The sequence below is a fragment of the Lutzomyia longipalpis genome, chromosome 1 (assembly GCF_024334085.1).
Source record: "Lutzomyia longipalpis isolate SR_M1_2022 chromosome 1, ASM2433408v1".
NCBI classification, from domain to species: domain Eukaryota; kingdom Metazoa; phylum Arthropoda; class Insecta; order Diptera; family Psychodidae; genus Lutzomyia; species Lutzomyia longipalpis.
This window is the reverse complement of record NC_074707.1, coordinates 16554385-16581049: the sequence shown is the minus strand read 5'-3', so window position 1 is coordinate 16581049 and position 26665 is coordinate 16554385. Positions and strand designations below refer to the sequence as shown.

Sequence of the window (26665 nt, the reverse complement as noted above, 5' to 3'; positions counted from 1 at the left end):
ATGAGTTATTTACGATTTTATTAACATCAACATGAATTAAAACCAATTTTAAAAAATCTACAAAAAGTATAAATAACTTTTTCTATGTTATCGTGTTACTTTACATAAATCACGTGACATTCCTCAAGAACGTCACACCCCGTGTCCAACGACGCAACATAAAGTTTACAGGGAAGTCGATGAGTTTTTGCAAAACCGAGAAGAAACATATTTCTCACATCTCGCACTCACGCAAAATCCTATCTTCCATCTCACTCTCTCATGGCAGAGGTACATCGACTTTCAATAGAGGAGAAAAAGTTTTAGTTTTGTGTGTAAAGTTTTCCGTGCAAGACGTGCGTGCAAAAAAATCTTCAAGAAGAAAAATGTCTGAAGCAAAAGTAGAAAGTGAGACTCCTCTGCCACAGCGTGCGCAGAACCAGGGAAATCCGGGAAATCAAGCGATGAAGGCCAACAATGATGGGGATGGTCAAATGGGGGGCTCTCAGCAAATGGGCGGCGGTGGTGGCGGAGGCCCAATGGGTGGGAAAAAGCCACAGCAGCGTAATTTTCAGCAAGGGAAGAACATGCGTGGGGGCAATCGGGGCTTCGGCGGCGGTGGTGGTGGACCGCGCAATCAGATGAATCGTCAAAATCGCGGCAATCCACAGCGCAATGAAGGCCAAATGAAGGTAAATTCAGTATTTTTTTCATTAATTTTTCCAAATTTCCAATATGTCTGCCGTTGAGGCTGTGAAAAATCGCATCAAAGAAAGAAAGTTTCATTAGTGTTTCAAGCAAGTAGTTTTGTGCAAAATGTGTGAAACATGAATGAAACTTCCAACCACGAGGATGAAAACTAATTAAAAAATAATTTAAGAGAATTTTTTAATAATTAAAATTGCATTTTCCCCGACCACGCCACGCTCTTTTGCACGGGAAATTAATGTCTGCTTAAGAGTGCCCATGTGGTTAATGAACGCTTTAAATGGGGAAATAAAATTATCAATCTAACCACGTGGCCGTGTTTGGGGGCAGATTCCCTCCCGGCCGGGTGTTAGGATGACAGACACCAAATCTCCACACATAAATGCTCCCTGGCATAGCACACAGCATATATGGTGGTTTTTTTGTGACTAAACTATCGTCCCTTTTATTAACAAATCAGTTTTCCAAAAAACGGCAGAATGAGCCAAATAGGGACGGTGGAGACGATCGTATGCAGCAGCAGCAACGTGGCCCATTCCAGCGTCCCAAGAATGAGGACTTTGGCATCCAGCAGCGTCTGAAGCATCTGCAGGGGCCAATGCACGACATCCCACCGCTAGATCAGTCAGAAATCAAATTCTGCGGCAGAAATCGTCTCTACATTGGAAATCTCACGAATGATGTGACCGAGGAGGAGCTGAGGCAGCTCTTTGCGCCCTTTGGAGAAATTGGGGAGGTCTTCTTGAATCCCGAGAAGAATTTTGCCTTCATCAAAGTTGTGAGTTTGAAATTCATTAAAATTTTCTTTTGTTTTTGGCATCTTCATGCAGAAAAAATTAACAAAAAAAAATCAATTTATTTTCTTAGGATTATCACGCAAATGCCGAGAGGGCAAAGAGAGAATTGGACGGGACAATGCGTAAGGGGAAGCAAATGCGTATACGTTTTGCTCCAAATGGAACAATTCTCAAAGTGAGGAATATTGCTCCATTTGTCTCCAATGAGCTTCTCTACAAATCATTCGAAGTCTTTGGACAGGTGAGATTCATTCAGTTATATTTTTTTTAATTGACATTGAGACAAATGAGATTTCGATTAGAAAATTGTCACTCAAACAGCTCAAAATTCAATTTATTATCACCTTGTTTGCCAGTTTAGCTATCAATTGAAATAATGGGTTGTTTGATGATTAAATAGCGAGGGTTGGGAATGCAGAGTAATTAGGTTAAAAGGGGAAAGTGCATCCCCCACAAACACACGGAGAGTGTTCAACGTAAGAGCACTTTGTAAATTGAATAATCAATCTTTTCAGGTGGAACGTGCTGTTGTGATTGTCGATGATCGTGGCAAACCATCTGGTGAGGGGATTGTTGAGTACTCCCGGAAAGCTAGCGCAATGACAGCAATGCGTCTCTGCTCTGAACGATGCTACTTCCTCACATCGTAAGTTTGTTTTTTTTTTCTTCTAAAAAATCAGAATTAGGAGAAAGTCTTTACATTGTATTTGTCCTTATTTTGCAGCTCTCTTCGTCCCGTTGTTTTGGAAATGATGGAGCATGTGGACGACATTGATGGCTATCCAGAAAAGTCAATAAATAAGAAAATGAATGACTTTGGACAAGCTCGTCAGGTTGGACCGCGTTTTGCGGAGCCAGGAAGCTTTGAACATGAATACGGGACAAGATGGAAGCAACTTTATGAGATGTTCAAGCAGAAGCAGGATGGTTTGAAGCGTGAATTGGCCATTGAGGAGGATAAACTCGAAGCACAGATGGAATATGCTCGTTATGAGCATGAAACTGAGATGCTCCGTGAACGTAAGTTGTCCTTAACTCGAATCTTTTTAACTATTAGTTGGTATACCACAATCGTGGCATACCAAGTATTGTAATCGTCGGAAAAACTGACCCCCTCAGATCGGGCTCAAACTTGGTATGAGCACGTTTTAGACATCCCACATTACGAAAATGGTGGTAGAAAATTTATGATCCGGCCGGCCTGCCGGGCAGGACTCAACATTTTACCTTATAGCTCGAGAACGGTAACAGATAGAGACTTCCGGTTTGAAGTTTTCTATAGAAATATGGGTGTAAAATTTCATTTTTTCGCATTTTCAAAATCCAAGATGGCCGCCGTCCGCCATTTTGAAATACCGTCAACCACTTCCTTTACAGTTAGAGATCTGAAATTTTAGTATGTTGCAAAGCTCAGTAAGATGTTTTCATCAACAAATCATACTTGAAAATCGGTCAAGCGGTTTAGCAAATATGGCGGCCTAAAGCAAAAAGTGTTTTTTCGATATAACTCGAGAACGGCTTGACCGATTTTGACCATCTTGGTATCAAATGAAAGGTATTGAGAAGCCCTACAACTGTCTAGAACATTTCAAGTTTCAAAAACATCCGCAAGAGGCGCTAAAAACAAAAAAAATTGCCTAACTTTAAGGGGCTATATCTCCCAACATCTGTTATCGTTTTCCTTGAATTTTTAATATGTTGTAGCCTGACTCAATATCTTTCATCAGTCCGAAAATGAAGAAAATCTATGTCGCCGTTTATAAGATATAGCCATTTGAAAAATTCTTGAATTTGAAAAGTTCTAAGAACTATATCTCTTGAACGGATTGTCCGATTTTGCTCAATTTGGTATCAAATTAAAGGTTTTGCAATTCTCTACAACCTTCTAAAAATCAGAAACCTCTAAAACCATTCCTTGAGGACAAAAAGTCCAAAAAACTGTTTTGGTAGAACAAAAATCCGCAATTTTGTGTTCTGGAGGTGACCTTGAAATGTATCGAAATATATGTCAGATTATAGCTTATTTCAATACCTTTCCAGAACTAGTCAAGAAATTTCTGTATGTGCAATAGAAGTTAAGATATAACCATTTTTGTCTTTCGAATTGATGAATTTCATTAAAAAAATCAACTTTGCCTACTAATACTACTTAAAAATTAAATTACAACGCATAGACTGACCCATCCGCGTTGTGGTATACCAACTCTAATAACTGGACGCGTTATGATTGACTTTTATTAAAAAAAAAATGATTTTTCCAATGAAAAACAGAATTAAGGATGAGGGAACAAGATCGTGATCGTCAGAAGAAGCAGTGGGAGATGAAGAAAGATCATCATGAGGAAATGCGGACACGTGAGGAAGTACAAATGCGTCAACACCAGGAGGACATTCAAATGCGCATGATGCGTCAGGATGATGAACTGAGGAAGAGACAACAGGAGAATACATTGTTTATGCAGGTAAAATATGCAATAGTAGGTATACTATTTTATTTTTCTATTAAAATATTCATCAAACACCAATTTTTATGATGATATTTTGGTCCGTGTTTATGAATTTTAAATGATTTCAACCCCTCCATGTCTGACAATAAAAAGCATAAAAGCTTTTTTTTGTTAAATGTCCTTAAATTCATCTACAATGTTATTTTATTGTGAAAACTTTCAGGCTCAGCAGTTAAGTTCACTGCTTGATCAACAGGAACGCAAAAATTTTGATGATCGTCGTGGAAATTTCAATAATCAAGGTAATTACAAAATATTCCTACAAAAATGAAAGATTTTAGAAGTAAAAAAAAATCTTTAATTTCTTTTTAGGTGGCCCAGATATGAATCAGATGAACCAGATGAATGTGAGTACAAATATCCCTTTTTAATTATATTCTCTCGTCCTTAACTGATTTGCCAAACATTATGAGATTCTTTTGAGAAAGGAAATTCTATTTAAAGTGTCAGAACAAACTATATAAAAGCTATTACTCAGTGAATTTACGTTACTCTTCATTTGGGTGATATTAGTTGGTTTTCCTATTCTTTGTTGCTAACATCGAGGATTGTAATTGTCGGAAAATCCGACATCCCACATTATGAAGATGGAAAACTCAGGCAGGAATGAAAGCTATTAAGAAGCCCTATGTCTAGAATGTTTCAAGTTTCAAAACCGTCCGCAAAAGGCGCTAAAATTAAAAAGTAAACTTATCTAACTATAAGGGGCAATATCTCCGAATTCCTATTAGGCAATTATTTTAAATTTTAATAGACTTAATATCTTTCACCATGCCAAAAAAAAACTATCTATGTTAACGTTTAGAAGATTTATTAAGATATTAAATTGAAAGGATATTAAGACGATAATTCTATCTATTCAACTCCAATCAAGAAACTGAGGGCAAAGATGAAGCTTGACGAGAAAATTGTTAAACTACCGAACCAACCTGAGTATCCATCAGAAAAATTCCCCAATGGATTCACTGGAGTTCCTCTCATTGTTTCTCGAGAGAAGGATATGAATAAGGTTGCTAGATCAGTGGCCCATGGTTTGAGTTGTGACAACCTTAAAATCCAGGAAGCTGTCCACTTTCTCTACATGTTTGGTCTCGAAATGGAAAAAGAATGTCCGAAGGACATTAATTGTTTTGGCAAACCATGGCTTAAAAAGGGTGAGAAAGTAACCCCCCTTACGCCGTTCAATATTGAGTTCAATGATTATGTATTTGATAATGTGGATCCCAATCCACCACTTCTTGTGAACGAAAATGCTTCACTCGCCTTCAGGATTATATGCATCTATCGAGTACATAAGACAAAAAATGACACCCACAAAGCCTCTCTGCAACGTAGGGCTCAAACGTATATGAGACAGCTAGAGATCAACGGAGAATGGAGAGGTACAGCAACCCCAAACTCCTACAATGGCTGGCCGAACAATGATAACTTTGCCAAAATCGTTGCTGGGTTTGATTGGTTTTTTGTTCTTTTCCCGGATCACCCTTTGGCACAGTTCAGATTCGGAAGCTTCGTAACGCGGATGGCTGAGTGCTCTGTTTACCACAGCTTCAAAAATATCTGCAATGCTCTTATACCGTATTATAAACTTCCTCTATGGATATTTGATGAGCAGATGATGAATGAATACGTAATCATAGGGAAAGAAAGTGATTTCCTAAATGAGAAAGGATCAATATTCCCATACTTCGCATGTCTACGAATGTCAAGGAGATCTCCATGGGGGATTGAGCAATGTCCCCTTTTGCACACCTGGTTTAACATAATTGGGTGTTTGGCAGGCTGCAGCGACACTTCGAAAGATGCAATCCTCCCTCCCAATATCAATTTGAAACAATTGATAGACTACGCAACCCTCGCTGTTTATGCTTGGACAAACGGTTTTGGGGCCGGACGTATGATAGTACAGGTAGATGAAAATCAGGATGAGTTGAAGCGTAGGTTTTCTGAAGCACGAACTTACTTGTCGCGTTGTATGGATATGGCCAGGATTCGGTCAGTTGACAATACGAGTGATGAAGGAGGCGATGGATCTATACCCTCCAAACTAGATTTATCCAGACCTGTTCCCTGGACACAGGACCCAGATGAAATACTAATATGGTACATAAAACGAGGATATGAATTGAATGATGAACTTAAGCGTCGCAATAAACACGATGTCTCCATACTTGTACCCCTAAGATTGGGGACTATAGGACATGCGTTGTACACAATGATAATTGGACCGGTCCCAGCTGAACACCTAAAACGATAAGAACGTCATCAGGCGATCGGAAAGTAAAACATTTGAAAAAATCTTGTATGTATTAAAAAAAAAAGTTCTAAGAGCCATAAACTTCTGTCCTGTCAAAAACTGTTTTAATAATTTTTGATCGAAGGGGAAAGAGATGGTTTCGCATTTAGGGATCCCTACTGTTAGTTTGCTCTGACTGAAAATTGAAAGAATTTTGGGAAATTAAAGTATTGAATGAGACAAACTGGCGGTTACGGTTTTCTAAAACTGCGTCCTACTGAAACTTACAAAATCTTGTTGGTTTATTTTCATCTACTAGCACACAACGGCTGATTAATTGAGAGACTAATGGACCTAGGCTGAAGATAAGCCTAGTGAAAGAAATTTTAAGATATTTATCTTGCACGTTTCTGCTTTTCCCTGATTATGAGTCTTATTGCTTGCTTTCAACGTATTTGGGTATAAAACATAATAACTCTAGAAATTGTCTAGCCTAAGAGCATGCTGAGCTATATGGATCTATATTTTAAAGAAAAATTGCCAAATAGGCATTTATTCTTGTTGTTTAACATTATAAAACAATTACAACCAATTTGTTTACATTACCTACAGATTTTTATGAATAAGAAAACTACAGAAGGACATGCCTACCCTATTTATGCTATATTAAGTGAACTAGGAAAGACACAGCTAAAAGTTATTCTTCTAGACTTTATTAGGTCACTCAAGAAGTTGTTTAGGAAAGGTCTGTTGTACAAAGTATTCATGGTGTGTTCTGGACATACCTCAGACTTTCTTTGGGTAAAATAATGGATGTAATGGAAATATAAAAAACAAATCGTAAATAGATGAAATTTCCTTATCAAACTATTATATTTTGTGTCTTTGACACACAATTTTCTTAAAAAAACAAAAATAATCATCAAAATATCCCCAAAAACTACTTTTAAACGGAGTTCGACTGAGTAATAGCAAATCTTTATAAATAGTTTCGTATATTTGTTAAACATTCTTTAAAAAAAAATTAATTGCAAATCTGAACATGAAAAAAAAACTAAGAAAATTCCAATAAGTAGTTCGTGGCTTAGTAGCCACGACACGACGTAATTTTTCAGTACAATAAATTGACTGGTTTTGCTGGTCAAATAAGTACGACAATCATCAACGTCATGAGATATAGAATTTCATAAATAATTATGTGCAATACAGTTTTAATTAAAAATTTTACAGGATTACTAGCAGAATGATTTTATTCCATTATGTAAGGTTTCCCAATAAGGGCTCTTGGAATGCTTTTCTTATGCTTAAATCTCATTGAAATTTAGAACGAATCGGTTAATTTTTGTATCTGAAAAAAAAAATCACTCAAAGTTAAGACAAACATGAATCTGCCAAATATTTGGAGGATCAAATTATGTGGTTAACAAAATATGTATAAAGATACCTACTTGAAACTATATTCATCAACATATTCCCTTCTTTTTTTACTTTACAAAACTTAAGCAAATTATGAGAAAACATTCATTATACTACATAAATAATCAGATCTTAGATCTTTGGGAACAAACTTTTAGCAATTCCTTATTGTACTTACTTGAAGTCCAGATAAATAGGATCTATAATATTGTTCCGTAACATATTTCCAACATCACAAAGAAGCTTCGATCTAAAATATCTTGATCTCTGAACCAAAGTTGTTTAAGATCAAATACTGGGTAAATTCTGATATCTAGCTCTAAATCAGATTTATTTTGTTGTTCTTAGAACTTCTGTAAACATGTTTGTTCCTGGAAATGGGGAAATATCTAAAATTCATGGAACTGATGTTCATGAAATTGATGATTCAAATATTCCTCTGAGCTCTGATGATAGTGTGCAGCTACTTATTATCTGATTGACTTAAAAGCTTGATTGTAACGAAAATGCTACAAGACCTCACGAAAGTCTAGCTTCAACCTTTGAATCCTAAATGTCCTTAAAAAATAAATTGAAATATTCTGATTATGCAAACAGCCTATATGTTGGGTTTCATTTTGAATACATCGTCAAAGATTATAAAGACTGTTTATAAGATTTTCCCAAACTTATTGTGCACTTATTCTTATCCTTCTGATAAAAAAGTCTTGTAAGACTTTACTGCCCAAATATCTTCTAGCAAAACCGATTTTTCTAAATGTCAGTGAATTTAATGTGAATGATAAAACATTCTGAAGCCCTTATTGAAAGCCAGCCCCTCTCTTAAATAACTTTTCTCCAAATGCCAAAAAAATGAGTAATGATATATGGGTGATGTAACTGAACGACTATTCAAATTTGCAATTGCAAATTAGGACGCCATTATGGATGATCACTTTAATAGACAACAGTCGCGCTTTGATGATGGTGGTGCTAAACCCGGCGGAGTTGGCGGTGTTAATGGTGGACCACGAGGTAATGCACGACCCTGGGATCGTCGTGGGGATGATAATTTCCCCAATAAACGTCGACGCTTCTAAAGTGAAGTGAAAGAAAAACAAAAACGTTAAGACTACTTGAAAAAATGGCTGAAGAAGAATTATGGTCAAGTAGCAGCATCTCTACATACATAACTATCTACTACATAGAATTGCATAAATATAATCCTTATATAGATTTAAACGAACAAACATTAGGGGTTAAATGATCATCAGTAGAATCACACGTTTCAGCACGACTTCTCCAAAATGGAGATGTTTGGGACTTATTAATATCACACCAACACTGTAATCACTAACAGAATGCAAATGAAACTGCAGTTTTAGACTTCAGAGTACTCTTCTGGGTTAGTTTTAATTCTTTTTCAATATGTAGGATAAGACATACATATGACATCGTACACACAAGATTATTTTCTTTTGAATTATTTCTCAAAAAATATTGAGAAATTTAAATCAATGAAAATTATATTGAAAACAATATCTTTTGGGAATTTCAAAATACATTTATTACATATTCTTCCTTTATAATATAGAACTATATAATACAAATAGGAGAACTTAACTCTTACTTATAGTATTTTAGGTGTAAGTGAATTGAGTGTTTTAAATGTAATATTATCATTACAAAAAGAAACTGAAAGTTTGTCATTAAGACAAACTTATTCTTCTCTATAAGGCTCGATAATAATGGTCACAATCGCAAGTTGAATTATGTGGTTTTATCAAAGTGACACAACAATGTTTATTTTAATAGTAGGTACCTTATTCTTGTGACATAGAATCCACTTGTTCCCTAAAATGAAGTGAATAATGGCAAATTTTGGAATTGTATTTTGGGATGCAAAATTGATTTTTGGTCAAGTATTTATCTGTAAGCTTACAATAAAACTTTAATAGAATATCCTGAATATGAATTTATTTTCTTGTTTTCCCAAAAACCATATTTGGTTCTCATAATATGTTACATTTTCCATAAAAAATGTTATTGACTTGAAAGTTAATTCTATATGAAATTCTATTTCATATAGAATTGAATTGAAATGATAGATTTTTTTAAAATTTTCTTTTAACGTGTGGTTTCCATGAAAACTTTCTATCGAAAATTCTTATGTTTCTAAAAGGATTTAAAAAAAAATATTATTCGTGATTTATCATTTAAATGAACTCGAATAAATTACTGATAGTTGAACAACTTTACTAAATGAAAGTTGATGAAGTTCTATACTTGATTGATAATACTTTATTATAAGCCGCTAAAGGTGATTCGTATTATGCTATCTATGAGTAGGTCTACTTTAACAATAAAGAGGCCTCGATACCCGAATGGTTCTAGTTGCAACTCAACTCGTGGACCTACATTATCAAATGGGCAGGTTCAATTCCTGAACTCCTTTTGATGTAAACTTGTGGAAACTCTTGACCTCTTAATTCCTAAATCATCTACCTTATAATTCCTTCTTTTCCCACTGTCCTAGAGATCCAGGTAAAATGATGACATCTGGATTAAGTTGCCTAGGATTCCTTTATCTAACACTCTTCCCTTTTACAAATTATCTTACTTGATTAGCAGAATTGTAATGCAGATTTGGAACTAAATATTGGATTCAAGTAAAAACACCAACTAAATATTTCAATTTCAACCACAAAGTCAGCGCAAATACTCGTAATGTTACGAATCAAAAACGGATTTCATTTGATCCAGAGACTCGTCAACTCGTCTACTTTTTGGAAAAATCAGGTTACGAATAAGGAGATTCTAAACATGATGGTATATCTTAAACTGTTTAGTTTAACAAATGATTTATTTTACAGACATTACAGTAATGACGATAAACAGTATACCTATACTTAACTTTTCTTTTGACTAACTTTTAACTGTTTAGAACGACTTGAAACCTAAAGACTGACCTTAGAATAATATTTTTGTTTTTAAAGGCGTTGTGCTTATTATTTGGAAGAAAATTCTTCTTTGATTTAGTTTTAGTTACTAAAAGCATGATTAAATGCTCGAATTAAGCTGGAATATTATTCAAAGAAGTATGGAAAGATCTTGGACTTGCCCAATAATTCTGTGATGAAGAACACTGGAACAGTCAGCTGCAAATCTCTTTATCAATGATTTAGTAACTAAAACTGATTTATTTTTATGAACTTTTTCCATATATTGTGCATAACGTCCATTTATTTTGTAATGATTGTTTTTCAAATGAATTTTTAAGTTGATTAAGGCTCAATTTCAATTGTTACTGACATCGCGTCAACAAACAACGTTTGATCATTATTCATACATTGAAGTTGAGCCAATATGTTATTACTTTATCTATATATTGCAGGTTTTATCGATTTTACTGTGCTGATTCAGCATTACTTTTCTATGGTTGCATAGAATGCTGCACTACCCTTTACTTTGATAATTTTGTTGCAATTTCATCTACTATCAGCCGTATCAACATTACTGATGGATGCACATAATGTGAATAAGTATTCTTGAAAGGGCAGTAACTGGTATAAATACCTACATATATCATGATTTTATTTGTTCTATTTGACAATATAGAAATGATGTGTTTATTGGGATATAGGCAGGGTTTGAACTTCGATGTTTATTTTGTTATTTTGAGACTGATTTTCCACTTTATAAGGTTTTGAGATTATCAGGAAAATACATAATTCCATGACTACTCCATTAAGTTTTTCCATGCAAAATATCTTGCGGAAAAAAAGCTTTACAAAATATCATAATTTTGGGGATTATGTAATGCCTTGATAAGGTTTATCTAAAAAAATAAAAGGATACTACATTTTTTCAATGATGTGTAGTTACCACTTTTTGAAAGAAATGCAAATACTTGGGATTCCTAATTGGAATGAAATAAAAAAAAGCATTTAAGACTTCTAAAAAAAAGGATAAATAATATAATTTTTTTTTTTATATTTCTGTGAAGATTGTAATGAAAAATGATCTATCCAACGAACTAGAGATGAAATATCAGAATATTAGCTCAACTATCTCATTGGGTAACAATACAATGGATCTATAAATTGAACTATTAAGAACCTCTAATAAACCTAAAAGGATTCTTAAATCTTCATGATATTAGTCAACTACGAGACTATCTACTACAAATTTTGGGTTGGACATAGATTTGTGATGTCTTCGGCGTAAAAAAATGTCTTTGTGCATATCCATTATGAGGATATTCTTTACAGTCTACTGCACTACTGATCATTAAAACTACTGCTAAATGCAATGAAAATCTTCACAAACTGCTGATACTGAATGTACCTCCTACTCATATAAATGAACCTGAGTTAATAGTTACGAATTCAATTACTGAGGTAAGAATACTAATCCAGTCATCTACAATGCCTTTATCTTGTATACCTACTATTGATGATACATATATTGAAACTTGTTATATTTTTGATGGATATGTAATAGGGCCTATCTACCAAAAAAGTTTTTGAGTATATCAGACTGAACCGATTTAAATAAGAAGTTTACTCACTTCTTAAAGATTTTATAGGAAAGTCGGAATTTATATAAAGAAAGCTACACCCCATACACACTACTACTGAACTAAATACAAGCGCTCTCATACTTAAACGTCTCAAAAGATTTTTTGAAGTTGTACATAAACTAGGAATGGGAATTTTAGTAAATGAATGGAACTGATCATCTTGACTTAAAACTTATTTCAACTCTATTCTCTAAAACCTTAAAAAAAAAGACTAATGAATACATCAAATGCATTTCCTGAGGGAAGCAAAAGCCGTCTACATCGTTCCGTTTCTCTGTATAACAAGTTAAACCTTTAAAATACTCAATAGAAGTTATCAAACTTCGTTAGAACTGAAAGTATTTAATGAGACTTCATTTTTTTTAAGTGTGTATGGGGTTAAAATCTGAACTTTTGAATTGCTGCTCCTCTAAAAACAATTTTTTGAATAATTTTTGAAAAAAGAAAACTAATATGAAAAGTAATAAATTAAAAACAAATTTTCATGAATGAAGCAAAAATTAACATTATTTATTTTACAGCTGCGACCTCATGGATAGTGGTCTAATGTGAATAATTAGCTTTGGACAAATTCTGAGGTGAGTTTTATTCACTTTTAAAATAAAAAAAATGTATTTTTTTATTATTTTTATATTTTTTTTATTATTTTTTATATTATTTTAATAGAAAAACCTCATGATGAGAGAAGATAAACTTTCTGCCAAATTCTTCAAGGATCGGGATATTCTGGAATTAAAGAAAATTATTCCCTTGGGAAAACTGCAAGAGGATTCCTTCTTCGCTTTAATCCTAAACGGTAAGAACCATAAAAATTCCTTTATTTTTTTAAATGAAAAACTTTTATGATGATTTGAATTACCGGTTGAAATATTTTTAAGTGTTAATGAAACTAGTATTCTGGCTGTTTTATTTTATTCTGATACAAAATTAGTTAAAGAAATATTCAGTCATTTGCAATTTTTTTTTAAATCAATCTTAATTTTTATTTTAGGAATTCAAGGGAACTAGTAGTTGAAGCAGCTGCTTTATTATTTTCCTTAGATCTGCGAGGTAAGTTTTCTTTGTATTTAAATTAAAATTAAAATTAAAATATTTAAAAAGTGTGACAAAAGATTAGTTATCTACTCAATTTTATTCCATTCGAAACTAATTAATTAATAAAATAATTAAATTTAATTATAAATGATGATTAGAATTACCGTTTGAAATGTTCATGAACATTAATGCAACGAAGATTCTGGCTGCGAAAATCTGATAAAAATTTAAAGAAAAATTAATATTTCTTAGCCAGGTGGATCAATTAATTAATTAATTCCTTTTTTGTTATTTATTTTTAGACACATTTGACAATTTGTCGAAAGGAATAAGGCTCAATGGGCTGAAATGCGTGATGATATTAAGGTAATTATCCTTTATTCTAATTATTCTAATCTCTTTTTTATTTAAAAATATTTTTCAATATTTATTCAATGATTATAAAAACGGATCTAATTTCATATTTCCAAATGATTGATAATTTAATTTTGTATGAGATATTTCTCTAAAGAAATGGATTTTTCTTGTATTTTTGAATGAAATTTTCAAAGATATTTTTTTTTTAATTTTCAGATCATCGAATCTTGAAAAGATTTCTTGGATGGTTCTGTTTGACTTCATACAGGTAAGACTCAATTTTCACTTAACGTTTTATATTTAATTTAAATTATTACCTATTCATTATTTCTGATGAGATTAATTGGTCCGTGTTTATGAATTTAATTGACTATAACCATCCAATTACTGATTTTTTCACATTAAAAAGAAATAATCTGTATTATTTCCTTAAACATTCTAAAAGGTTTCTATGTTTTACAGTTCCGGGAATCTTCTAAGCCAAGGAAATTGGCTGGATTTATTTTTCTTGTAAAAGGTAATTATAACTCTGTTAAACATTTTTAATAAATAAAAAGACAATGATGATTCTCCACTTCTTTCCCCGGCATAAAATCTTGAATGACAACGAAGTTCTGAAATTTCCTTTTCAATTAGCAATATAAATTTAAAAAAAAAAAACATTGACTTCTAATGGGTTCTCTTCTTGTCATTTCAGGTTACAGGATCGAGTTAGGAGGATTCCACTCACAAACTAATCGAAGATCCAGAAAATTCGAGCAAAACATCAGCATTATTATTTTCCATTGTTTTTATTGTAAAGCAAATTAAAATAGAAACATTTCATATATCTTTTCTTTTCTTTTGAACAAACATTTCACATGGATCATTGATCATGTTTATGCTATTTATAATGGATTTAGGGAATTTATACATCGTTTCATTAGAAATGAGATTCTGGGATTGTAGGGGAGATTTCTTAGGAATCTTCACAAAATAAAAATATTTGTGCTGCAAAAGCGGTTACAACGTAAACATGATCAATGAATTTTTGTACGGGAAGTACACAAAAATAAAAAAAAATGCGTAGAGTAGAGAATTAGAAAGTTAGAGAGCCGTATTGATGGCATTCTGTTGGGCATCTCTCACGGCGGGTGCGGGTGTCTGTAGAGGCCTCCGGAAGAGTAGGACATGAGGCTCCGGTGAATGTAGCATGTAGTGCACCCATCCGGGACTCTGCTGCACTCCCAAATTCCTCCACTCCGTCTCAGTCATGAGGTGCGTTCGGGGGACAAGTTTAGCCATCTCCGTTGGCAAAATTACGTGCCTGAAAAGTCAAAAAGAAATTTCCCCCCAAAGAAAATTTTTAAAAATCACTTTAAGGTTATGTTTTGGTGAAAGTTTTTTCTATTTTACCGATATTCGTACGTGTCATCAAAATATTTCTCTGAATACTGAATCATATTCAAGTCTGCCGGCATATTTTACTCTTTCTGAATGTTTTTTCGTTACACAATCTGCGGGAAATTGGTGTAATTTCGCGAAAATGCAAAATAGACGCGTATTATTTTGATTGCTGCCATAACCTCACTTTTGAACATTCGCCGCCAAAAATTTCCCGGCACGCATGTGACAGTTAGTGCGGCGCAGTTGATAAATTTTTGTTTTGAGAAGAGGAAAAAAATAGTCCGGAGAGAAAATCTCATTTTTCTGCATTTTCCTGTTGAGATAATGTGAAAAGGAGGACGTTGTTGAGCAGTGAAAATGGTGAACGCCAGTTTAACGTATGAGATTCTGCTGTATCTCAATTCCTTCTACTTTGGGATGTTTGGCGCCTGTGAAGTTGGGATGAGTGTCCTGAAGGCAGTGAATCTCCCCTATCCAGAAGGTCATCTCCTCCGGGATGCCTTACTTCTTGTCTCACTCCTCATTGCTGAATCCATCAGAATTTATTTCGGACGACACGGAAGTCTCAGCGATCATGGTGAGAAAAAAATCTAACCTGCCTCAAAATTGTCTTCTCCTCACCCCCTCACACCCATTGCCCACCTAAAAATCTATTTTTACATAAAACGCATTGAGCTTTTGTGATTCTGTGTGCCTCATTGGGCTCACACTGAGCATATGGGCTAGGTCCCGGAACGGCGAAGAATTGTTTATTGGTTTCCATGGAAAAGTTTATGGGTTGAGGGAGGAAGTCATTTTCTGGGATGTTTTCTTGATGGTTCCCATGGCAATAAAAAATAAATAATCGCCCCTCAGGATGGGGCGCGAAAATACCTTGTACTATAAATAGAATTTTTGCTTCTTGTCTCAAAGGAGAATTTTCTTTCTTGTCCATTTCCAGGCTGGCGTGTTATCTGCTCAGTTTTCCTCACATTTCCCAGTTCCGGAGGTGTAACGTACTTACTTTACTTCCAGACCCACACATTAGGTCTCGAATACATCCTCTGTGCCTTAATGTTGGCTCTCCAGTTAACGGAAATTTTCTTCGCCCTCCTCTTCGTTGTCACCATGTGCCGTCCACCGAATTACAATTAATGCAGCAAATCCCCCCAAATCTTTTTTTTTAATCCTCCAACCAAAATTATCTAGTCAGAGAATCGCGTGAATAAGGGAAGAGAAGCCAGTTAGGCCCATAAATCCACACACAACACCCCCATAAATCCAATCAACCCTATTCACCAGACACCCCATCCAAAGAAAGAAAAAAAAAGTTTAGATAAATTGAGTTTTAGAACTCATTTTAGTGTGTTCATAAAAAAAGTTTGTGTAATTGAATGTTTTACAAGTTATTTATCACCCAAAAAAAAATGTTCCCGCGTAGTAAGGAACAACCTGCAGTGAGTCCGGGAATGTATCCGGATTGAGGGAATTTCTCATCCCAAAGATATATCAATTAATCGTGAATATTTAATACAAATTGTACTCATAACTTTTTCGTGTATAAATACTCAATAATTACAATAAATTTTGCACAAATGGCAATTTTCGGAAGTAGAAAATGATCTGCCCGTGATGAGGGGATTTTATCCTGAGAGGAATTTTCTTTGGAAGGCTCTGGAGGAATTATGAAAGGTAGAGGTGAGTATTAAAATTATTTAAATTAATTTTAATCGCAATTTCAAAGAGTCTTACAATTCAAATTGATTAGGGGAGACTGGGGCTCAGCCAATAATTTTAAAATTACAATTTCTCACAAATTATTAACCTCTTCGCGTCTGCATGAAACATTGAAACATTCGATCTTTTCATCACGATTTTTATTTTATGGGCGCTCTTAAAGGACATTTTTCAATTAGAACGTCTTCTTTGGGCTCTTTTGCGTTAATTCAACGCATTTCTATGTTTAAAAAACAATTCAATTCATTAAAATTCCGGAAAATCTAATGTTTCACCTTTGGGTCTATACATATATGAGCCAAAAAACGCGAAAGGGAAATGGAAAAGTTTCAAATATTTATGATTAACCCGTGGAGGATTTTGCTGGTCAAAGTGGCCAATTCGACTTTTTTCAATCGCTCCATAATTAAAATTTTTTTTAGTCTTTTTAAAATTCCGTGATAAATTCGGCACGTGTAAGGCAAGTTTCATTACTTCAATTTCATCGAAAGAAAACATTAAAAAAAAATATTTTCTTTTGAGAGAAAATTGAGGTCAAACTTTTGATGTTAGAAACCTCGATCCTACAGTGTTAAAAATTCCATTTAGCTTCAGAAATTAGCTGTTTAGAGTTTTATCAGTTTACTATTTTGGGTTGTAAGAAACAGTACAAATTTTAAAGGAATAGACCGTCAATTTAAGGAAATTCAACAAAAAAAAACGGGTTTTTGGTCGTTGAATCAATTATTAATTTTTATTTAGAGCTGATATTTCGGACTATATAAGTCCTTCTTCAGGGTCTGATTTGTGTAGTAATGACCAAAACTCTTTTTTTTCAATTTCTTCAATTTTAGAGGTTCCAAAATTACGTTTATCGTGATAAAAAAAGATTTTCGTTATTTTTCTTTTAAGATTTTTTCAATCTGTTAATTTTTTTCACTAGCTGAGTTAACTAACTACTAAAGATTTTTCTGTACAATTACTTTAACTCAAATATTTCCAAGAATTTCTTCAAATTCTTACGTAGTTTGATTTCTAAATTATCTAGAATATTCAATCTTGAACAAAAATTTTTGAATTTTCGCCTAAATGATTCTAAAACGTTTTCTCTAATCGAATCTCTTTAACTTTTGTAACTTTTCCATCATTTTATACTATCTAATAATTTTTTTTTGTTTGAGAAAATTGAAAAATTCTTTTTCAAGTTGCTAAAAAAGAGCAATTTCTTGTAGCGAATTTACATGTGAAAGGTTTATTTGGCAACTATAATCAATATCTAAGGTTCAAAATCATTGCAAGTGACAGGAAAAATCTATTGCCTAATTCGCCCCATTAATTGATAAAATTCATTCAGAAAAATGTTTCTCCTGAAATTTTCACTTCTCACCCCAGGTTCCCCTATTTAACTTTGTAGAACTACTTTGGTTGAACGTTTCAATTAAAACAATTATTTCTGTTGTTTAAAATTACACATTTTATTACATTTATTACACAAAATGTTCAAATACATTTAAAAATAGTTTTAGTTCTTTATCGTAAAAAAAAACAATAAATTATTTATTTTAAATTATATTTACGAATTGCGGAACTTTTTTCGTTTAAATTTTATATATAAGTCTGATTGTGAGATGCCCTAAAAAGCATCTCAAAAATATTTTATTTCTATTAAAATCAATAAAAAATTATCACTTTTTCTTATGTTTTTGGAAAAAAGATGCGTGATAAAGGATTAAATGTAAAAAGAATAAAAGAAAATTACTGAAAAAATACATTTTTGGACATAGAGACACGAAGACACAGGTAACACGGGTTCGAGAAGTGCAAGGCCGATTTACGTTCGTGGTTTGCTTCAGACCACGAAATATTTTCTTTTAGCAAAAGTTAGACTTTAGACAGCAATGCGTGGCTTGGCGTAGGTACTGGCCATCTCAGCAGCTCGTCGACGGATAGCCTTGATGCGTTGATTGCAGTAAACACGCAGGGAGATGGCGAGGAAGACGACAAAGATCCCAAAGATGCCAATGGATGAGATGGAGTGCTTGTAGATGAGGCATGACAGGAGGATTGCAATAGCCTGCCGGACAGTCATGATGATGGTGAAGACAACTGGGCCAAAAGAGGCGATTGTGTAGAAGATGAAGAGCTGCCCGAGGGCTGAGCTGATGGACAGCACGATGCAATCAACGATGAATTTGGGATGTTGTGAGGCAAATTCCAGGGACTCCATAAAGCCTCCTTGGAGATTAAGTGAAGCTGAGGTGAAGAGTGTACTGAAGAGGTTAATGCCGCACATCATCTGAATGGACGTCATTGCGTAGGTCTTGAAGAGATCTCCCTGCCAGTTGGAGGTGAAACTGTCGAAGATCATGTAGAGTGTAAGGAGGAAGAGTCCTGTGAGGGTTGTAACTGGAGAAGCTTTTGTCTCATCGTGACTTCCCGTCATGAAGAAGATCATCCCAACGGAAATGAGACCAGCTGTTAGGTACTCATAGAATTCATACTTATTCTTTGAGATTATCTTCCCCATAATCATGACGGGGATGATTTTGCAGGACTTTGCGAGGACCTGCGTGGGGAAGCTGATGAACTTGAGAGCCTCATACTGGAACCACGCACTCATAATGTTGGACAAGGAGGCGAAGCTGTATTTGTAGAGTGGAGCACGATGACGGGTTTTCTGGGCGACAAACAAGTAAGCTCCGGAGATGACAAATGCCAGGAAGCGATTAGTGAAGACGAGGAATTGGGAATCTCTGAAGTGACTCTTCTTCCCATCGGCATCCTCATATTCCTGCGTCATGATCTTCTCCTGCAGAACACCCCAAGTTAAGTGACACGCCATCAGTCCCAGGAAACAGTACGTAAGGAGGAGGCATTCCTTGAGGAATCCCTGACCCGCTGTGCCCTTCGATGCATGAGCATTGTCGGACTTTTCCCCTTCACTTCCGCTAAAGCAGAATCTCACAGCAGCTGGAATTAAGCGGAGTTCCGTGCCAGTGGGATTCTTCTCCAGGTACCTCACGCGCTTCGTGTACTTGTAGATGAGGAATCCCGGGAGGAAGATACAGGAGTAGCCGAAGCAATTCAGCGCCAACTTAAGTATCCATCCGTATTCTTTTGTATGCGTGTCAACCAGCTGGCTCAGTGTGAGATCCGAGTACTCCGCACCGAAGTAGATTCTCATTAAATTCGAGATAAGGTGGATACATCCTAATGTTGCTACAATAATTACGCTAAAAAATAGATAAGAATGAAAATTTTTGATTTTTCAGTTTATCTTGCAGTTTTTTTCATGAGGTTAGAATGTGTCTCATCTTACCATATTATCACATCTGGTACACGATTTTCCATTGTAAAGATAGAAAACTATAAGTAGTGCAAACAGATTTTCCTAAAAACTATCATGTGGGTGGATTAGAAAGTAATTTACGTGGTGAAAAATAAAATTATTAAAAATTTTCTGTTTTCCTTTAGTTTTGTTTCCCCCAAAAAACTTTGTCTTGTGGTTCAATGTGGGATATTCGTAGGATGTGTCTGACGATGTTTCCAATGTTTCTAAGATTCTGGGAAAAGGCGGCATTTTTTCATTATTCGTTTTTCCTGCATTATTTTGGTTTCTAAAGATTTTCTTTGTCTATCCCGGTTTTTCTTGTGCTTTTATGGTTAATTTCTAGGTAGAAAATGCGAGAAAATGAGGAAAAATGTATTTTTTTCATTTTTTTCTTATTTTTAGCGCATGTTTCATTGATGCTCGACGTACTTTGTTTCAAGTGTTTCAAGCATCGCTTTTTTACAGTTTTCTCGCGTTTTCCGCCTAATTTTCCGGCCGGAAGTAAGTTTTTGCAATCAGAAAGCGACGCCGCGTCGAATGGCATCATTGGTTTGAAAAGTTCGCGAAAATGCATTTCCAGGAAAAAAAAAAGTGCGTGTAAAATCCCCAACCGTCAAAATTTTCAAATTTGTAACCCAACCGTCAAAATTTCCGCGGGCCCCAAATTCCGCACGGAGGAGCTCCCCGAGGCTCCCGGAGCATCTGTAAGTGCCCCAGGAGCCCAAAAAATGCGTTTTATGCCCACAAATTTGAGAAAAAACACGGAAATCACGAATTTTGTCGAAATGCAAAAAAAAGTTCGTTTAGTTCAAATTTTATTATTTCATGCCACTCGTTTGTAATAAACTTCAGAGTGATCAATTTTTTTTTCAATAGAGTGAAAATTTTCGCAATTTTTTTATTAACAATTTTTCCCTAAAATAAATCAATTTCCCGAGTGAAAAACAACTGAAAAACCTCGAGGGACATTTGTTGTCTGCGAAGGAGATAAAAATTGTCAAAAAATCTGCTAGCAAGAGGTGAGAAAAGCCCAAAATACCAAAATGCTTCCATGTTGTTGTGAAAAAAAAAATCCCGTATTCTCAATTTCCTGCTAAAAAAATTACTCACGCGCGCTATTTTTAGCAAAATGATGAATGTGAAATGAGCGCTCCTCTAATTTTTTGCAGAATTGGCGTTTTGCGAGGAAATCCGTGAAGGAAAGAATAAATTTTTGTATAAAATGGCGTCACAAGTTGATAAAATTCACATCAACAATTCCACAAATATTTCGCTAAATGATCGTTTTACAATCATGAAAACTGTCGCTGGGACCCAGAGAGCCCCACGTGGGCGTTCACGCTCTCAGACGCGTTCCCGTTCGCGCTCACGCTCTCGTTCACGTAGCTATGTGCGTGATCAGACGGTCCAGCGTATGGGCGACAATCTTCCGGGAGGATCAGCTCGCAACAAAAGCCTCCTCCATCGCCTGGCCCAGAAGCACAGTGTCCTATCCGAGATTGCCAAGCGGAAGGTAATTTAAAATGCTTTTTTTCCGTTGAATCTTAAGGAAATTTAACTTTAAAAAAATGTTTTTTTTTGCAGAGAAACTTCCGCAATAGCGCCCCAATGAGGCAGCAATTTGGAAACAATCAAATGCGCCGGAATCAAATGGCGCTCAAACGAGCTGCCAAGAAGGCTCTCAATGTTCCGGGCAGACGCCTCTCGCGGGCCAATAGTCTGTCGAATCTTGCAACGTAAGCCTCCCCTTCAAATTTCATGCCAAAACTTATTGCAGAAAAGAAATATTTGTGTGTGCCCCCATTGAACGCTTCCATCCGCAACATGCGGATTGCGTGGGCCTCCAACTCTTGCCATTAGCTCACAGCTGCTACTTTGCACATCAAAATTCCAAAAAGTCTCTTGTGCAGACAAAAATCATGTTTTGATGATGATGATGTTGGTAGCATATTCCCCCATTGCCTTTTCGGGGACCTATTCAGGGGAATTGAAACTCCTTGGAACCCTTGGAAGCATCCATTTAGAACCCAAATCGAAAAAAAAAGCGCTGGAGTATGTTCGAGTTGGAGCATTTTAGGAGGATGTGGATGATGGCTCTTGGGCGAGCGTTCGAGCTATAATTTCTAAAAACAAAAAACAAAACATTTTATTTTACTAATTCCTCTGATTTCCTTTTGAGAATCATGTAAAATTTCAATATTGCCCCCCATTTATAGTGTGACAGACCAATTTAATGCCGGCAGAATGAGCCGCACATCATCGATGACAAATATTGCAAATCGCATTGGGCAGAGGCGTCGTGGTGGACCCAATATGCGTGGTGGACAATTGCAGCGCTCGAATTCCCAGAGGAACTTGCGCCGGGCATCGAGTAAGCAGAATCTGCGTGGAATTGCAGCAGCACAGCAGGGTGGTGGTGTTGGGCAGCGTGGCAGGGGGCAGCAGAGGAGGATGTCGGTCAATAGTCGCCTGGGGAGGGCGGCTGCTGCAGTGGCTACCACCTCACCACGCGGACGAAGCCGAATTTTCCGCCGCAGGGATGGTGCACCCGCCGGTAGAGGTGGTGCCAATAGCGCACGAGCCATTGGGCAGCAACAGCAGAGAGGAAGATCCCGCAATAGGTAATGGGACGATGATAAACAACTCATGATGCGCCTCCCTGTTTGAGCTCAAATTTCACGAGAAATTCCCCCCGAAGACCTACATTTTAGAGAGCACGTCAAGTGAGTTTTTTGTGCCAAGTGCCTTCTTCCATTATCTGGAGAGAATCTAACACTGATAGAATTGCAAAAAAGAACAGATTTCATGGAAAACTACAAAAAACCCTTTTTGAGAAAGTTTTCCGCAGTGAAGAGTTCTCATGAAGAAAATACGGATAAAGGGAATTTTTCTCAGAATTGTAAAAGGATTTAGAGGACCTGTCAATGTGCTTTCTAACTAACTCATTGAACTATAAAATCCAACTTACAATGTTGCATCAGATCTCACAAATTAAGGAAGCAAAAAGAGTGACTACACTAGGAAATCACATTAACTTCTACTTACACGATTTTACAAAATACGTTATATTAACCATCGTAAACCATTCTGGTTAAGGATATTTAAGGGCATCTTTAAAAGAAATGTATGGACTGTGTTAAAACCTAAAATAAGTACCAGGATGATTAGTTTATGGAACAAAAAGAATCCTCTCCATCTAAGGTTAGATTTTGGAAAGCGGTAAGACCTAACCTTCGGCAACGTGAGTAGTGCAATTTTTTCTATTTGAAAATTAAGGGAATTCTTTAAAATTATATAACATAAAAATTTAATTTTAACTTTAGACTGACATTTCGTGTTATTAGCTGTGATTCTTTCTTAAAAGAAGCACAGCTTCTGTGTACACTCTAAAATGCAAAGTCGTCAGATCGGGCTCAAACTTGGGATGAGCACGAATTAGGGTCCCCACATTTCAAAAAACGTATGCGCCAAAAATTGGTCCGGCCGGCCGTCCGGCCGGAATATAACGCAATATTGCAAGAGAACGGTAATAGATAGAAACTTGCGGTCAACGGCAAAGTTCATATATCAGGTGGAAGACATCCGATTATGAAGTCAAATCCAACCCCCCACCCCCGCGTCCGCCATTTTGAATAACCTCAAAATTTTGTTTTCGCTATATCTCAGTCACTATTATAGCTAGAGGTCTGAAATTTTGATATGTTGTAGGGGCCATCAAGACCTTTCCAACGATACCTCATTTTCGAAAATCGGCCAAGCCGTTTAGCCAATATGGCCGCCACAATTTTTCATCGAAAATCGGCCATAACTCGAGAACGGCTTGACCGATTTTGATCAACTCGGGCTCAAATGAAAGATATTAATGAGCTCTACAACTGCTCGGAACATTGCAAGTTCAAGAAATGACCGCAAGTGGCGCTAAAATCGAAAACAAAATTTTCGATGAGTTTTCGATGAATATCTCGAGCACCGCTTTATAGAATTGCTTCAAATTTTGATATGTTATAGTTGACTATAGTATCTATCACCATGCCAAAAATGAAGAAAATCTATGTAGCCGTTCCGGAGATATCGAGTTTTAAAGTTTACATGTCATATCTTGAGTTGTTCAAGTCCAGCGCCCCGCGTAGCGGGGCGTTTTATATATACATAAACAAAAGTAAAGTAAAATATATATAAATGCATATACATTATATATACATATAAAAATGCAAAGATAAATATATATAAACTGCAAAGATAAAAAAATTAAATATAGCATGGATGGAACAGTATAAAGCGAAAGAACGGTAAGTAAAACTTACGGGCTGTGATTCTTTCTTTGTCAGTGAAATGTGAAGATGGCTGAAAATTGAGGATGGGCAAATTTTGAGGAAGGCTTTCTCGCGTACCGAATCACAGCCAACGCCCACGATTAAGGCTTCTCACAAATGATCTGCGCGTTGGCTGTGATTCGGTGCGCGAGAAAGCCTTCTTCAAAATTTGCCCATCCTCAATTTTCAGCCATCTTCACATTTCACTGACAAAGAAAGAATCACAGCCTGTAAGTTTTACTTACCGTTCTTTCGCTTTATACTGTTCCATCCATGCTATATTTAATTTTTTTATCTTTGCAGTTTTTTTATATTTTTATATTTTATCAGACAGTTTTTGGAAAACAATTTCTTTATTAAGCACTAAGGGCGGAATTCACTACTCAGTTGGACTTAAAAATTTAAGTCGGTCTTAGGGTTTTACACCAATTTTTTTTTTAAATCTGACTTAAAACCTTAAGATCGACTTAAAAATTTTAAGTCTGACTTTTAAAAACAGACTTAAAACCTTAAGACCGACTTAAATTTTTAAGCCCGACTGAGTACTGAGTAGTGAATTCCACCCTAAGTTTGACTTTATTTTTCAAGTTTCGCCTAAGTCTTTTAATTCAGGCTTAAGTTTTCTTAAGCTAGACCTCAGTTTTTTAGGCTTGATCTATGTACATTTTTTTAGATTTTGCCTAAGTTTTTTTTTCAAGTTCAGGCTTTTAAGTTTAGGGCCAAAACAATGAATCGGAGCTGAATGCACTCTGGGTGATTTTTTTTCGTCTGGCGTTCTGTCCACCTTCGGGGCATCGAAAAAATTAAAAATTATCTAAAAATTCATTCAGTTCCGATTTATTCTTTTGAACTAATCTTAAAATCTTGAAAGCCTTAATTTAAACAACTTAGGTCTAGTTCAAAAATTGGGTCAACAATTTAGGTGCAGCTTCAAAAATCTGAAGTCTGATCTACAATCCCTAAGCCCAGCTTTAAAACTAAAGCCTAGCTTAAAGAAAAAGTTTAGATCCAGATTTGAAACTAAGGCCAAGCCTTATATTTAGGTCCAGTTTAAAGAACTTAGTTTGTCCTTTAAAAGTGATTTCCTTCACCCACTTTTTGAACCGAAAACATTTCTTTTTATAAAAGCCTAAAAACTTAAAGTTGACGTTTAAAGGAATTGTTGTTTTTTAATGTCTTTGAAAATAGGTTGAATTTTCTGTCCCTCAAATTGTTTTACAAAGCTTTGAATATTGATTCAACCCCTTACTTTTTAGACGCTTATGTCTTCTAATTCAAATTAGCAGGGGAGGAATTAAAGATTTAGAGCTTCATCAAGAAAATTGTGAAAACTTTGTTGAACACTGGACGTTTTTCTGTTTTTATTTATTCTTTTGCAAATGAAAGTCTAATTCTAAAAACTTTCTAGAAAGTTTATCAGAAAATATTAAAGCTTAATAAATTCCTAAAAAAAAAGGAATAAAATCCATATTTTATCCTTTAGAGTTCCCAGAATTATTGAACCATCAAATATTAGGTTGAAATCTGAATTTACAGGAATGATATTTTATCAAAGTTCAATAACTCCTTCACTGAATATCTCTCAAAGAAGTTTTCTTGGTAAATCATTGAAATGTGTTAAGTCCCGGATTCAAATTCATTCGGGAATAAATCAAAATTGAATACAAATTGCATGTGAGTCGTGTACAAAAGGTCGTGCTCTCTAAAATGTGAAATAATCTTCGGAACATCCATCCACGCGCATCATGTAGGAAATTGTTTGATTGAATTTTCCAATATTAAGTTTTTTTTTTTTGCATTTCAATTTTTCCAAAAGACTGCCACGCAATGTTCTGGGAAATATTCCACGTGGGAGATCTCAATCGCGCAACCGGCAGCAGCAGCAGCAGCAGCGGCAGAATGGACGAAGCAGGAGTAGGAGTGTTAGGCGCAACAGGAGCAGGAGCCGTGGACGTAATGATTATTCTTTCTAAAACAACAACTAATTTGATGAGATGGGATCTTCTCACACGCTTTTCATCCATTTGCAGAGACGACCAGGCAGCCGCCAAAGACGAGGGAACAATTGGACAAGGAATTGGATCAATATATGTCAACGAGTGGAAATCAAATGGACACCTCCTACTGAAAAGGGGATCTGAAATTGTTTTTTTGAATTAAACACAATGATGAATAATTATTGAAATAATAGAGATAAGGCTTCAATATTACAGAATAACAGAAGAATTTCTAAAGGAAAAATTTTCTCAAACATGTAGAGAGAGAGAGAGATAAAATGAATTAATACATGTGTGTGGAATAAATTATTCAACAGAGACTGTATGGCCTTTTAGCTTTTCTACAA

The 26665-nt window shown here is 35.3% G+C and overlaps 5 protein-coding genes and 2 non-coding genes across 12 annotated transcripts; 5 read left to right on the top strand and 2 right to left on the bottom strand.

Moving 5' to 3' along the window:
• Positions 1–174: 174 nt before the first annotated feature.
• On the top strand, positions 175–14425 carry LOC129793427 (hrp65 protein). 6 transcript variants are annotated; one of them, XR_008750920.1, is made up of 15 exons: positions 272–671; positions 1166–1465; positions 1555–1725; positions 2000–2130; positions 2209–2504; positions 3756–3946; positions 4155–4233; positions 4304–4338; positions 12726–12782; positions 12871–13000; positions 13196–13254; positions 13542–13605; positions 13813–13864; positions 14059–14113; positions 14294–14425. XR_008750920.1 is itself a non-coding variant. In XM_055833464.1 (9 exons), the coding sequence occupies exons 1-9, from the start codon at positions 180–182 to the stop codon at positions 8720–8722; spliced, it is 1860 nt and encodes a 619-aa protein (XP_055689439.1). In that variant the 5' UTR covers positions 175–179; the 3' UTR covers positions 8723–9591. The 6 variants fall into 6 exon arrangements, 4 of the variants coding, with proteins under 4 accessions (XP_055689439.1, XP_055689420.1, XP_055689414.1 ...); XR_008750918.1 differs by having other exon boundaries at positions 296–671; positions 1148–1465; XM_055833464.1 differs by lacking the exons at positions 12726–12782; positions 12871–13000; positions 13196–13254; ... (2 more) ...; positions 14059–14113; positions 14294–14425 and adding an exon at positions 8558–9591 and having other exon boundaries at positions 175–671.
• LOC129788229 (small nucleolar RNA U18) lies at positions 4012–4079 on the top strand. The gene has a single exon (XR_008750342.1). It is a non-coding gene; the product is annotated as a small nucleolar RNA U18 (small nucleolar RNA).
• Positions 13924–13992, top strand: LOC129788228 (small nucleolar RNA U18). The gene has a single exon (XR_008750341.1). It is a non-coding gene; the product is annotated as a small nucleolar RNA U18 (small nucleolar RNA).
• LOC129793456 (cyclin-dependent kinases regulatory subunit-like) lies at positions 14369–15173 on the bottom strand. Its single transcript, XM_055833493.1, has 2 exons — positions 14992–15173; positions 14369–14902 (listed from the first exon to the last, which is right to left on the bottom strand). The coding sequence occupies exons 1-2, from the start codon at positions 15054–15056 to the stop codon at positions 14683–14685; spliced, it is 285 nt and encodes a 94-aa protein (XP_055689468.1). The 5' UTR covers positions 15057–15173; the 3' UTR covers positions 14369–14682.
• A 50-nt stretch (positions 15174–15223) lies between these two features.
• Positions 15224–16563, top strand: LOC129793454 (transmembrane protein 216-like). Its single transcript, XM_055833478.1, has 2 exons — positions 15224–15559; positions 15923–16563. Exons 1-2 carry the CDS (start codon positions 15340–15342, stop codon positions 16114–16116), a joined length of 414 nt encoding a protein of 137 aa, XP_055689453.1. The 5' UTR covers positions 15224–15339; the 3' UTR covers positions 16117–16563.
• A 1564-nt stretch (positions 16564–18127) lies between these two features.
• On the bottom strand, positions 18128–20208 carry LOC129793419 (adenosine 3'-phospho 5'-phosphosulfate transporter 1). The gene is made up of 2 exons (XM_055833427.1): positions 19997–20208; positions 18128–19910 (listed from the first exon to the last, which is right to left on the bottom strand). Exons 1-2 carry the CDS (start codon positions 20026–20028, stop codon positions 18566–18568), a joined length of 1377 nt encoding a protein of 458 aa, XP_055689402.1. The 5' UTR covers positions 20029–20208; the 3' UTR covers positions 18128–18565.
• Positions 20209–20843: 635 nt separating this feature from the next.
• Positions 20844–26638, top strand: LOC129793410 (serine/arginine repetitive matrix protein 2). The gene is made up of 6 exons (XM_055833415.1): positions 20844–21027; positions 21178–21521; positions 21593–21744; positions 22225–22629; positions 26138–26274; positions 26352–26638. Exons 2-6 carry the CDS (start codon positions 21231–21233, stop codon positions 26447–26449), a joined length of 1083 nt encoding a protein of 360 aa, XP_055689390.1. The 5' UTR covers positions 20844–21027; positions 21178–21230; the 3' UTR covers positions 26450–26638.
• The last annotated feature ends 27 nt before the right edge of the window (positions 26639–26665 follow it).